Below are 12,284 nucleotides of genomic sequence, written 5' to 3'. Positions count from 1 at the left end.
GAGAATATGAAGCACTTAGTAAGAGACATCTGTAACCGTGTGGCACTGGACTTCCCCGATGGATATATGGATATGGCTGTGGATGTCGCTCATCGTTTTGGGAAGAAGCAAGATGCCATCGTCAGCCGCTCGATCATCATCATCCAGTTTGCTTTTCGCACAGCGAGAGATGCATTTTGGAAGAAGGCAAAGGAAAGCGCCTTTCTGAAAGAGAGAAAATTTAGATTCGGTGAGGACTTGAATGCAGCAGACAAGGCAGCAAAGGCAAAATTGTGGCCTCTTGTACAACAGGCCCGAAATCAAGGAAGGGGGGGGGGATACTACAGGGGAATCAGAGCCTTTTCGCAGACGGAAAAGAAATACGACCGGGGTGATTTGTTCTGTCGGTAGGTTTACCAGGTAGCTCCTTCCCCACTGCAAACTGAGCATTCTAGTTTTGAATTATGGTGTTACTGTTTACAAGTTAAGACTTTTGTTAATACATATATGAAGCAACTTTTTATAGAGAGGGTAGAGTTGAGATATCTACAGAATAGAAAGAAAATTCCTAGGCTATGGACTTGAAGTTTATGTCAATCAATGCCAGGGGGATACGAAACCTGTTGAAGAGAAAAGCGTCTTTTTTTTGTTGTAAGGACTGCAACGCAGAACTTGTATTCGTTCAAGAAACACATTCATGCAAAGAGGTCTATAATTATTGGAAAAATCAGTGGGGCAATGTCATTTTTTTGGCCCACGGGACTAATCATTCAGCTGGGGTTGCAATTTTAGCACACAATTTCATATAAAGGCATTGGTGAAGCAGCTGAGAAATAAATAGTATTTTTCTCATTCATTCCTGAGATCAGCCAATTGCTGGACTTTCACATACAGGTTACTAGGTCACAACCAGTTCAAACCAAATTTGAAAAATAAATGTGGCTTGTTTATCAAGTGTTCTGCCTTGCAAAAATATATATCATAAAATAACAAATAACAAAAAATATCAAAATGCTTGCATAGGTTTTGATTAAAAAAAATATCAAAACGCTATTTAGTACTATAATGCTATTCACTAACATATTATTACAAAATTGTTTAAAAGTGTTCTAGGCTACCCTACCTAAGAATTCGGGTTAGGGTTAAGGCTAAGATAAAACCCTAACCCTAGGTATAACTTAAGGCAAAAAACAGTATAGGTTTATAGCCCTCTTGCTCCTCCCTGTGGCCTTCTGTGGGTACTACATAACTCATTAGTGACACTTGCTAGGCTCATAATCTGAGGTAGCAACTGCGTCAGATCTACAAATCAATGAGCTAGACCTATCCATTCGATTTTGCAACTCTGAACCTGCGAATTCGCTCCATTCGATGCCTACTAACTGAATTACGAATATCAAATAACTTACGTCCTGTTCTCTCTGATGTGCGGTTCAGAAATGATTAGCTAGCTAAACTAGCTAGTTACTCTATTTCTGACACGTGCAGAATCGGATTTATGGCGCTACAGTGTTAGCGGAGAAATATATAATGTATTGTAGCGACCCGCACAGACAGCTGTGTGTTATGTGTTAGGCTAGTAGGTGGTTGTGTTGTACTGACCAGTACCCAGTGTTCGCGGGGTCCGACATGTCAATCAACCTGCTATCTGCCAATCACGGGAATGCCTGGAATGTTCTGACGCCGGGCATCCTGGCGGTTGGCAGAGTGGCGTGGAGGGGGGTTGGGCAGAGTGGCGTGGAGGGGGGTTGGGCAGGGGGATGGAGCATTGGAAGTTAAGACCAGGTTTAGCCTTTGTTCTCCCTCTTTACGTCTGGGCTTCACAAGAGAAGGTCACGATTGGCTTGTGGGTTATCTGTCATTTATTTGGCGTGTGCTACGGCCCAAACAGTAGCCTGTGTAAAGTTGATTTAATAAACCGTCAATTCGCAAACTCAAGCCTCTGTCTGGACAATTGTTCATTTATGATCTTGTCAGGTCATTACAGTATATATCGCGCTAGCTACTAACGTTATTTCTCTCTTCTTGCCCATGTGAAATTATAACATGTTTTAAAAGAATAGTAACCGGTTAGCTATTAATAACCTCACTCAATTATATTTTACCAATAGTCTCCAGTATTGATTCGCAAAATGACAACTGTTAATAGTCGTCAGATTCTTGCACGTGCGGAGCCCAGCTAATTTAACGTTATTGATTTAGCTAACTTACCGTTACTGTTCCTCGGCATGTTTTAACGGAAAATAGCTAGCCAAACAATTAATGCCCACTACAAAACGTTGTAATATCTAATTTATATGTATAACATTCAACTATATATTTATAACTTACTTTTCTATCTCGGTGGCGTTATAAGTCTCAACAACGAATCTTTACTTAACGTTCGCTACATTAAAACAAGCGTTGAAGTCCTTCTCCAAATCACCTCCAGTCCAACGTCTGCAACTCATTTTGAACCTAATTTGAAAATGATGACGATCAATTTTATTGACGTTACTAAGCCATCTGACAGACCAAGAAACGCGACTTTGAAAAACCCATCTCGAGACTTGATCCCACCTACTCGGCTCACTTGCCTCCCATTGGAAACGGCAGGATGTGGTCTATCTTAGTGGTCTATCTTAGTAAAACATAATTGGTTGTGTACCATATTAGTGAGTGTAGTGTGGTAGGGTATTTATTTATTACATTTTTCAAGCAAAGTATAAGGGAATTGTACTCCAGTCTGGTAGGTGGCGGTAATGCAACAAATTGGATGCCAACCGCCGTTAAAACTTCAGAAGAAGTTTCATACACACACCCACTCAATTGAGGAAGGAAGGCAGAAGGGAGGTTACAGTTGAAACTGCAGTCAACGGCTCTACAAAAAGGCACATTTTACCTGTTTCTGTTTATAAACTAAAGTTTTGTGTTGGGTTCAACAAATCTACAAATAATAAAGGTAAACCGTCAATCAGAAAGGAAGAGTATCTCTGGGCAACTGTCAGCGTATAAAAAGGAGCATTTTGAAGAAAGCGAAAGTAAAAACTTTATGCGTTTTCTGAAGGGGCCTGCAGTTTCGACAGCGACACCATGGCTGAATGTGGTTGGGATGAGGAGATGTCAGAGGGTCCATCCCTCCTTCAGGAGGACCTGACCTGTCCGGTCTGTAAAGAGCTCTACCGGGGGCCCGTTCTTCTTTCTTGCAGCCACAGCTTCTGCAAGGAGTGTTTGGAGAAATGCTGGGAGGGGCCTGGGCAGAAGTGTCCCGTGTGCAGGAAGAGCTGTGACGGCGAGCAACCAATATCCAACCGGGCGCTGATGGATGCGACGGAGTCGTTTCAGAAGGAGAAGCGCTGGCGGGGACCGAACGCATTCAGTAACGTGCCTCTTTGTAACCTGCATCGGTTGGCGTTTCAACTTTACTGCGTAAAGGACGAGGAGCCCGTGTGCGTCGACTGTGTCCCTCTACATCGGGCTCACGAGCTGCTGCCACTCAACGAGGGGACGCGGTTGTGTCAGGTGAGAGTGAGGAGATTCGATTATCTGGGCCGGGTTTCCCAGGTTAGAGGAGTTTGTTCGGGTGAAAAGTGGTTGCATTCGTTTTGGAACCGGTTTGCCTCCCTGGCTTGAGCCAGATGCCCCGCTTTGGCCGACGGGTAAGTCGGCTCAAAACAAAAGTGACAGGTTAAGCACGTGGAGTATTAATATACTGCAGTGTTTTGACATGCAAAGTGATTGCTTTTGATTTAAAAAACAACAACATGTATCTGCCTTCCCAATGAAAACGGTATGTTTCTGAACGATGGACCATGCTGCCTTGTTGACATGACCAAGCGCTGCAGATTACTGTTCAGTTGAGAAGGGCGTTCCTCCCTCACCGCTTTTGCACTTTATAGGTGGTTTGAAGTCAGATATACAAATCTGATTCCTGGCCTTGCGACTTGTGTCTGAACTGCTGTGGCTAGCCAAACAGTTGGATCATGTTATACTTTGAGGCTTTAAGTGTTCTTGCACTGATTTTGAACATTCAAAGCAACTAGAAAACGTCCATGGCAGGCCTTTTTCTTCAAGATTCTTTTGGTGGACTACATCCAAAAAGTGTATTGTCACCACCTACTGGGTGGGGTAGAACTGAGATAAAAGAAAGTTAATAATACAAAAGATATCATATTATTCTCAAAAAACAAACAAAAGTCAATGTACTCCTTCACTTAGTCAAATGTAGTCAGATCCCTACACAGGTTCTGGGGCCTGAGAGGGGGAAGAATTTCAGACATTCCCTGCAATGTTTCAGATGTGAAATGCTGGAGTTCTAAGAACCTTGGCTGCTTTCACAATGATTTCCAGTTTCTTTTATTAATTTTTTTATTGTTTTGTTTGTCCTGTACAATTAATCACCTGCGCAATGAACGCAACAAAATCAACATTCTTCACGTTTAGTGATTCAGGATCTTTCAACTGACTGACATCCAGACTGTTGGGCTTACACTGCCATAGCTTCACCATCTCTACTCGCTGCGTCAACAATTTTCACTGACTGCATTATAGACCTTCTCAACAGCCCTGATCCTTCCTACTTCAACCTCCTCCATCCTAACAGGGCAGGGGCTGTTTGAGTGTGTGGACAGGTGTCTTTTATACAGGTAACGAGTTCAAACAGGTGCAGTTAATACAGGTAATGAGTGGAGAACAGGAGGGCTTCTTAAAGAAAAACTAACAGGTCTGTGAGAGCTGGAATTCTTACTGGTTGGTAGGTGATCAAATACTTATGTCATGCAATAAAATGCAAATTAATTACTTAAAAATCATACAATGTGATTTTCTGGATTTTTGTTTTAGATTCCATCTCTCACAGTTGAAGTGTACCTATGATAAAAATTACAGACCTCTACATGCTTTGTAAGTGGGAAAACCTGCAAAATCGGCAGTGTGTCAAATACTTGTTCTCCCCACTGTATCCCAGCTTTACATGGGTTGGGAGAAATTCTTCATTGAACATCAATAACCCAAATGCTTTCCTCCTTTCCATTCACCGTGCGGGTTAAGCGACGTGAATCAACTATTCCTGGCATGTTAATCTTAAACCATGAAGCCTCAATATCCATAGAGATGCCAGATATGACACCTTTTATTGGTGACTTACTCTGATAATCATAGCTTTCCACTAAATGCGTCCATCATTTGTGCATTATCCTTTTGTTCTTTTGACACACATGAAATCAACATCATACCACTCCTGGTCACTCTGACTCCACTTCTCCCAATGCATCCTTCACCATCTTTGTGACCACAAACGGGTTTCCCAAAAAAACATCCTTGCTCACGAATCGCAGTCCAACAACAAGTGAGGCATTATCATACCGAGGCTTATCTTGCTTTTAAAACTTTTTCCCTTTTTAGCTACGTTCTTAGATATTTCAGTATTCCAATCATTTCATCTATCTTCACTCGCACCAACAGAATCAAGCATTGCTTCTGGTTCCGCCATTGCTCTCCCTCCCCAAGTTAGTGTTTACAACAATAAAACTTTCCCGGCAGGCATTGTTGTCACCTTAGCTTGCTACATAACTTCTGAGTGATAGGAACCACAAGCACCACCACCAATCAGCCAACACCATTGTGGACACACCCATCATTACTACGACAACTAGCGTAACCATGTCAGCTCATGACTGCTGTCTGAACACGCATCTAATTTGGTCACTTGTAACTTGCTGTTTGGACGGTCAGTATTCCTGAAACAGATTTGAGCATTTAGGCCTGCGGTGTGAACAAGGCTTTACTGCCCTGAGTCCCTTAGTCAACACCCAATAGCTTAGGACCTGAAACAATACTGCAAATAAGTTGCTGTATATTTTTTATTATCTAGTAGTCACTAGATCACAAACTATTATGCATATTGTGTTTTATGTGTTCTATTGCAGGAAGAACTGACCATTAAAGTCAACATATTGGAGGAGAAAGTGGAGACCTCCAAGAGAATGAAAAAGAAATACTCTAACACAGTTGATTTCATGAAGGTACTATAATACTGTATCTGCTTGACCTGCTGACGTCTACACTGTAGGGCATATCTATGACCATGACTAATGCCTGCGTATCAATGTCATGTGGACAGATCTTGGTGACGGTTTTGTGTAAGATAATGGGATTTGTTAGAACTAGTGAGGGCATCAAAGAGCTCTATCTAGATGTGTGTAGCCTATCCATAGCCCAACAGTTTGATGTTCATCATTGTTCTGTAATGAGATATGTGAACCAACCTGTTTGACTGGTTATGAGTAGGGACAGACTGAGATTCCTTGAGCCACCAGAAAGAATTGGAAATAACAAAATAGTTGACTGTAGATCAAACCTAGGGCCTGGAGTCCTGACAAGGAAAGCCTCTAGAGGAAACTATAATTACAGCCTATAGATGAGTAATGTTGTGTGAGATATGAATAACGAGAGGTATGTCAGTGTCATGACAAAATGTCACTCTTCCTCCAACCTCTCGTACCCAGAGCCAGGCCGAGCAGGCAGAGAAGCAGATTAAGGCAGAGTTTGAGAAGCTCCGTCAGGTGCTGTGTGTAGAGGAGGCTGCCAGGCTGAAGGCCCTGGCAGATGAGGAGGAGGACAAGAGATCCAGAATGGAGGAAAGGATCAGCTCCTTGACCAGTGACATTGCTGCCCTCACTAAGCTGGTCCAAACAGTAAAGCGGGAGATGGGGGCGGAGGATTTAACCTTCTTGCAGGTAAGCAGGAGGGGTCTCCCTCATGGGGGGGGGGGGGCAGTGCATGACAGTGAGACATTTTTGAATGCATGCATTTGTTGATCTTATTCACAATGAACTAATGGATTAAATTGTGTTGTTGTTTTTCAGAACTTCCCAGCCTTAAAGAAAAAGTAAGTACAGTAACATCCTATCAGTTGCCCAACAGTTCGGGTACCCTCCCTCTAATATCATGGTCATCATCTATGATGTCATGTTTTCAGAGCCCAGTGGCCTTGTGAAGACCCCCAGAATCCCTCAGATGCTCTCCTGAACATGGCCAAACACGTGGGCTCTCTGGGCTACAGCATTTGGAAGAGCATGCAGGCTCACGTCACATGCAGTGAGTACATGTACTGAAGGGTTAGGTTAGGGTTCTAACTTGCTACATAAGTTATGGCACACAATAAAATGGGTGTGGATGGCTATATAACGTGTAAGGGATCAATGTTTTGAATGAAGGAGGAAAAACTTTGAGCAACAGTTACGCTTCAATCCTAATGTTTTGTAACACGTCTCCCTCTCTTTCTCCAGTCCCAGTGGTGATGGACCCTAACACGGCCTCTCCCTGGCTTTCCATGTCCCCAGACCTGGCCAGCGTACGGGACAGCCCAGAGCGCCAGTCCCTCCCGGACAACCCTGAGCGCTTCGACCCCTGTGTCTTTGTCCTTGGAGCTGAGGGCTTCCGCTCCGGCAAGCACCGCTGGGAGGTCCATGTGGGAGACAACCCGAAGTGGATCCTGGGAATCTGTAAGGAGTCTGTGGCTCGCAAGAGGAAGTTCACCGTGTCCACAGACAAGGGCGTGTGGACCATCGGGCTGAGCAAAGGGGTGTACAACGCCCTGACTGGCAAACGCACAGTGCTGGTCGTGGAGAGTCGGCCAGAGAGGGTCCGGGTCAAGCTAAACATGGATAAGGGGGAGGTGTCATTTTGGGACGCAGGCAACGGTGGGAAGCACCTGTGCACCTTCACACACAAGTTTACAGAGCGAGTGTTCCCAATATTCGGTCCTGGGCTCCACACTACCCCGATGGAGGTTAACCCGGCCAAGGTAACCATTCATACTGTGTGACAGGGCAGTGTGACAATCACTACAGCTTGCTAAGTGTCTGGTTCAATAGCCGATGGGCAGTCGTAGTACTCGCTTGGATAGACGTCACATGTTATGGTCAGAAGGTAGCCTAATATGTGCACTTGAATAGATGGGGCATTCCACTGTTTCAGCTGTCAGGCTGGTGTGGTTGTATTCTAGTGGTTTTACTGTGGCTATAGGTTTGCGTTGAGGAGGTTTGCATCAAGGCCTTTTGTATGGTCACAATCATCTTTGAAAATGTGCCATAGCAGTATTCCTATGCTTTCCATAGGATGTACAGTATGCAGGCATTTATTACATGAGGGATTTTTTTGACACTGATTTTCTTTAACTGGTATGTTTAGATTGCTGAGCTATTATACATAGAGATTTTCTAGGACTAGAGGGGTTCCAGTGGTAAGAACATATTTTCTGTCAAATTTTGCTGCGTTCTGAGATTTATTGATATGTTTGCTGATTTAATTATGTATCGGTATGGAATTATGTGAAAAAACAAAAAATGTTATGTCACATGCGCCGAATACAACTGGTCTAGACTTTACCGTGAAATGCTTACTTACCAGCCCTACCCAACAATGCAGAGTTAAAAAATAAAAATAAAATGGTAAAACAAGGAATAAAATACACAAGAATGAAGCTATATACAGAGAGTACCAGATCAATGTGCACGGGTATTTGAGGTCGATATGTACATGAAGGCAAGGTAAAGTGACTGGGCATCAGGATAGATAATAAGAGTAAAATAAAGAACAGAGCAGCAACAAGTGTGTGTGTTGTCGGTCTGTGTGTGCGTGTCAATGTAGTGTGTTTGTGTGAAAAATATATATAAATATACAGTGCATTCGGAAAGTATTCAGACCCTTTTTCCACAATTAGTTACGTTACAGCCTTATTCCAAAATTGATTGAATCATTTCCCCCCCCCCCTCAATCTACACACAATACCCCATAATGACAAAGAAAAAACAGGTCTGTAGAAAAATGTATTAAAAATAAAAAAAACTATCACATTTACATAAGTATTCAGACCCTTTAGTCAGTATTGTTGAAGCACCTTTGGCAGTGATTTCAGCCTCGGGTCTCCTTTCGTATGACGCTATAAGCTTGTGTTTGGGGAGTTCCTCCCATTCTTCTCTGCAGATCGTCCCAAGCTCTGGCAGGTTGGATGGGGAGCCGTCGCTGCACAGCTATGTTCAGGTCTCTCCAGAGATGTTCGATCGGGTTCAAGTCCGGGCTCTGGCTGGTCCACTCAAGGACATTGAGACTTGTCCCGAAGCCACTCCCGCGTTGTCTTGGCTGTGTGCTTAGGGTCGTTGTCCTGTTGGAAAGTGAACCTTCAACCCCAGTCTGAGGTCCTGAGCGCTCTGGAGCAGGTTTTCATGAAGGATCTTGCTGTACTTTGCTCCGTTCATCTTTCCCTCGTACCTGAGTAGTCGCCCAGTCCCTTCCGCTGAAAAACATCCCCACAGAATGATGCTGCCACCACCATGCTTCACCGTAGGGATGGTGCCAGGTTTTCTCCAGATGGGATGCTTGTCATTCAGGCCAAAGAGTTCAATCTTAGTTTCATCAGACCAGAGAATGTCGTTTCTCATGGTTTAAGAGTCCTTTAGGTGCCTTTTGGCGAACTCCAAGCAGGCTGTCATGTGCCTTTTACTGAGGAGTGGCTTCCGTCTGGCCACTCTACCATAAAGGCCTGATTGGTGGAGTGCTGAGCAGATGGTTGTCCTTCTGTAAGGTTCTCCCAACTCTGGAGCTCTGTCAGAGTGACCATTGGGTTCTTGGTCAACTCCATGACCAAGGTACTTCTCCCCCGATTGCTCAGTTTGGCCGGGTGGCCAGCTCTAGGATGAGTCTTGGTGGTTCCAAACTTCTTCCATTTAAGAATTGTTGGAATCGGCTAAACTTTGAACATTGAGATATTAAATAAGTGATAGAGAAGAAGCCTTGAATAGGAAGAGTGAAAGCAAATGGGTTTTGTGTCAGAAGTTAAGGGTTCTCTGTAAAAAGCCAGAAGGATTTGGAATGTGTTTGATGGAGAGGAGAGCGACGTGTTGATATAGGGAAGACAGATGGATATCTGTGGATTAGGTGAAGGAGGGGTTGAGGTCAGGAGGTGAGGGGTGAGGTCAGTTCCCCTTAAGGGAGTAATCAGAGTTAGTATCTGGTTACCTTCTTTCTCTTGGGCATAAACTAAGGATTGGAGAGAGGGAGTGTCTTAAGTAGCATATATATAACCAATGGAGAGAAATGTTTTGCGGTCTGATTACAGCTGTACAGAACCTTTGGGAAGAATTAAACTTGGTTAAAGCTTCTCTAGTGTCCGTGGGTTATTTACTCTGAAAAATAAGAACCTAACAGAATGATAGAGGCCACTGTGTTCTTGGACCTTCAATGCTGCAGAAATATTTTGGTACCGTTCCTCAGATCTGTGCCTCGACACAGTCCTTTCTCGGAGCTCTACGGAGTTACTTCGACCTCATGGCTTGGATTTTGCTCTGACATGCACTGTCAACTGTGGGACATTATATAGACAGGTGTGTGCCTTTCCAAATTATGTCCAATCAATTGAATGTACCACAGGTGGACTCCAATCAAGTTGTAGAAACATCTCAAGGACGATCAATGGAAACAGGATGCACCTGTACTCAATTTTGAGTCTCATAGCAAAGGTTCTGAAGACTGATGTAAAACAGAAATACCTTATTTACATTTTTTATACATTTGCTAAAATAAAATAAACGTTTTTGTCCTGATGGGGTATCGTGTGTAGATTGATGAGAACATTTAAATACATTCCGAATGCAGTGTGTGTGGACTAATATATATATTTATATATATTATATATTAGTCCACACACACACACATATATATATATATACACTGTGTGTGTGTGTGTGTGTGTGTGTGTGTGTGTGTGTGTGTGTGTGTAGGGTCAGTGCAAGATGGAGTCAGTGCAGGGAGTTCGGGTACCATTATTTTACTATTTAGTCTATGCCAAACTGTCTTAGTCTTTGTATAAAGACTATTCTATATAATGCTTTATTTGCTCATCTAATGTAAAAAAATATATATATCTAGTAAGGCATATGATTGCATATTTTCTTGACAGTGTTGTATGATATTTTAATGACTTGATGTAATGTTTGAATGAAAAATCTGTGACAATGAGATCATATGACATGAAATAATGCATTGATAATTTCTTACTTTTAATTTTCTTAGGTTTGAGTGAATGCCGAAGTGTTTTGCTCTCAATCAAATTGACTGTATTTATGTTATTCATTTATTATATATATTTTTCAAAAACTGTGGGAAAGTAGAGTCTTTATGTTTCATTGTTTTTTTTAAACTATAAAGCTGTTGAATCAGTCAAGCTTTTTCTCTGGGAGATGTTCAGACACTATTCAATGTTTGTTTAACCAGTAACTATGTTGGAATAAGTTGTTTTGTGCTGATACTGATTTTGTAAAATAATGATGAATAAATTGATTGAGATTCACCACCAATGCACTTATCAGGTGATGCACAGCAGCTATAGTCATGGTAATAAAGGTTTAACACTACATCTGATTAGAAATCAGAACTACCACACTTTGCCTTACACCGTTTCTAGTTGTCAATATTCATACTTTCTCAGGTGAGTTTCTCTGAGGATGCAATTACCAAACATTGCCACTGGAGGGCAATGCTGAGGTTTACAATTTTAGTGATGGCGTGATGACGAGGAGCCTTTTGAGGTTGCGGTGGCCAGTGTCAGAATAGTGCAGAAGGTGTTGTATGTTGAGGCAGTGAAGAACAGCTCATAATAATGGCTGGAATGGAGTCAATGGAATGGTATCAAGCACATCAAACACGTGGTTTCCATGTGGTAGAAGCCATTCTATTGACTACATTCCAGCCATTATCTTGAGCCATCCTCCCCTCAGCAGCCTCCACTGATACCTATGGAACAGAAGGAGCATGCTCTGCGACTCAAGAACATAGCGGATTGATTGGCATGTGGATTTTCGAATCATGTCGCCAATCAAGGGTGTTATCTGTGGGGTGGCGCTAGAAGTAAAAGCCAAGGGAAGATATGGGAAGAATTGGATCAAGTGGTTGGTGTGCACTGACTGACCAGCATGGTGGATGGAGTGAGGAAGCCCACACCATCCATTCTGTTTTCTGATGAAGAGTCTCCCTTCTCACGTGTATTTTGGTTTTATGAGATTCCCTGTGAGAGCCTTCGTGCCCAAACCCATGCAGTGTAATAAATGCAAATTATTTGGTCATGTGTCAAGTGTATGGAGATGGGAGGGGTATCATATGCCAGCTGAGCCTAAATGTGGCAATTGTGAACATGCACCTGAATTTCTAAAGTGTCCTGTTAGGGTGAAGGAGACGGAGGTGGCAAGAATAAGGGCTGTCCAGCATGTCTCCTATCTGGAGACGGTGAGAAGAGTGGAAGAAAGGAGTGAAGTTGAAGAAGTAATGGT

At 42.9% G+C, this 12,284-nt stretch overlaps 1 protein-coding gene across 3 annotated transcripts; it reads left to right on the top strand.

Moving 5' to 3' along the window:
- Positions 1–2,801: 2,801 nt before the first annotated feature.
- Positions 2,802–8,391, top strand: LOC120048782 (zinc-binding protein A33-like). Of its 3 annotated transcripts, XM_038994994.1 has the most exons (7): positions 2,802–2,920; positions 3,026–3,480; positions 5,886–5,981; positions 6,465–6,695; positions 6,825–6,847; positions 6,938–7,056; positions 7,248–8,391. In XM_038994994.1, the coding sequence occupies exons 2-7, from the start codon at positions 3,052–3,054 to the stop codon at positions 7,784–7,786; spliced, it is 1,437 nt and encodes a 478-aa protein (XP_038850922.1). In that variant the 5' UTR covers positions 2,802–2,920; positions 3,026–3,051; the 3' UTR covers positions 7,787–8,391. The 3 variants fall into 3 exon arrangements, with proteins under 3 accessions (XP_038850922.1, XP_038850921.1, XP_038850923.1); XM_038994993.1 differs by having other exon boundaries at positions 2,802–3,480; XM_038994995.1 differs by lacking the exon at positions 5,886–5,981 and having other exon boundaries at positions 2,802–3,480.
- Positions 8,392–12,284: the final 3,893 nt, after the last annotated feature.

The sequence above is a fragment of the Salvelinus namaycush genome, chromosome 5 (assembly GCF_016432855.1).
Source record: "Salvelinus namaycush isolate Seneca chromosome 5, SaNama_1.0, whole genome shotgun sequence".
Lineage (NCBI taxonomy): Eukaryota > Metazoa > Chordata > Actinopteri > Salmoniformes > Salmonidae > Salvelinus > Salvelinus namaycush.
Note: the sequence above shows the minus strand (reverse complement) of the source record. Positions and strands in the feature narration are given on the sequence as shown.